Below are 1,476 nucleotides of genomic sequence, written 5' to 3'. Positions count from 1 at the left end.
GCTCCTGCCACCTCCTTTCCCACCCCCATCCTGCACCCTGCATGCCAGACTCCTGTCTGGTGGACCCCTGTCCTTGCTGGCTCACCAGTAGCAGGTGCCTGTGTAATGGGTGTCTTTGATCTCTCCTCGCCGAGAAGGTTTTGTCCCTTCTTTCGAGGGCTGTGTCTATTCCTGCCTTCCTCCCTTAGGGGGATGTTGTGTCCCTCTTCCACGTGCATCTCCCTTTGTTCCCAGGCGGGCGCGTCCTGCCCATCTCAGCCCTGGCTGGACAGGTTTGCCACCTCCTGTGCTCAGGGGTGCCACCAGGATGACCGTAGGTGCTCTGCGGATGACCCTAGGTGCCCTGGGGACAACCCTGGGTGCCACCAGGATGGCCATGTGTGACCCAGGATGACCCTGGGTGCCCCAGGATGGCAGTAGGTGCACTGGGGATAACCCTGGGTGCAACCAGAATGGCCCTCCGTGCTCCAAGGATGGCCCTGGATGCCCCAGGATGGCCCTGGGTGCTCCGAGGATGGCCCTGGGTGCTTTGGGGATGACCCTGGATGCCCCAGGATGACCCTCGGCACTCTAGGGATGATCCTGGCTGCCCCCAGGACAGCGCTGGGTGCAGTCCCTGGAGAGAAGGATGCACCAGGGTGTGCGGAAGGCCAGCGGAGCGGCCGCCTGCCATCGGCCGGGGCTGGGTGCTGCCGGGGGGTGCCAGGCAGGGACTGGGGGCCGACCAAGGGCTCTGGGTGGGTGTAAAGCCTTACACCACCTGTCTGTTCTATCCCTCCACAGCCTGGGGCTAGTTCTGCCTCCCTACAGCACCTACTACATCCAGGCCAACCTCAGTGACCAGATCCTGCAAGTGAAGTGTAAGTAGCCCCTGGCTTTCCCCACCGCCCTCTCGCACTCCCGCTCACCCCCACGCCGGCCCGCGGCTGTCGGGGGGGAGAAACACAAGGCAAAAACTTGCGAAAAGAGATAGGGATCACTATGAGAGGAAAAAAAAAAAAGAAAAATTAAAAATAAGAGAGGGATGAGTAGAGGTGAACGCACAGAGGGAAAGCGAGCTGCCTGCCTGGGGTGCCCCGGGGTGCCAGGGTTTGGTCCTTACGCTTTGCACCCCAAAACCCCAGCCCCAGGCTGCAGGCAGGCGCTGCCCGGCGCAGGCAGGGGCTGCACTGCTGCCTGTTCGCCTCCTGGGGACAAGGGATGACGCTGTAGCAGCCAGTTAATTTGTGAGCCTGGGAAAGTTTGCATGGATCTCTTAATTTCCTTTGGTTTATTACAATTCTTTGGTTTCGGTTTAAGCCATTTATTCTTCTTTTTATGAGTTCAGTTTTGGTTGGTTTCGATTTTCGTTTGGAATTAATCTGTGTATGTGTGTGTTAGCCTGGCCTCCCCTTTCTCTCTCTTTCTCTCTCCCCTGACCCCCAAGCCTTTTTCCCACCGCAGGTCCACGCTGCTCCCGGGGACCCTCTCCCCCAT

General features: G+C 59.3%; 1 protein-coding gene across 1 annotated transcript in view; it reads left to right on the top strand.

The window, feature by feature from the left end:
- The window catches only part of CACNA2D2 (calcium channel, voltage-dependent, alpha 2/delta subunit 2), a 207,819-nt gene that overhangs the window by 192,308 nt on the left and 14,035 nt on the right, over positions 1-1,476 (top strand). Inside the window, exon 19 of the mRNA XM_009321864.1 lies at positions 784-853. Coding sequence (XP_009320139.1) covers positions 784-853 — 70 coding nt within the window. The remainder of the gene's footprint in view (positions 1-783; positions 854-1,476) is intronic.

The sequence above is a fragment of the Pygoscelis adeliae genome, unplaced genomic scaffold (genome assembly GCF_000699105.1).
Source record: "Pygoscelis adeliae isolate BGI_AS28 unplaced genomic scaffold, ASM69910v1 Scaffold94, whole genome shotgun sequence".
Taxonomy (NCBI): Eukaryota; Metazoa; Chordata; class Aves; order Sphenisciformes; family Spheniscidae; genus Pygoscelis; species Pygoscelis adeliae.
The sequence above is the reverse complement of the archived record's forward strand: the minus strand, read 5'-3'. Positions and strand labels throughout refer to the sequence as shown.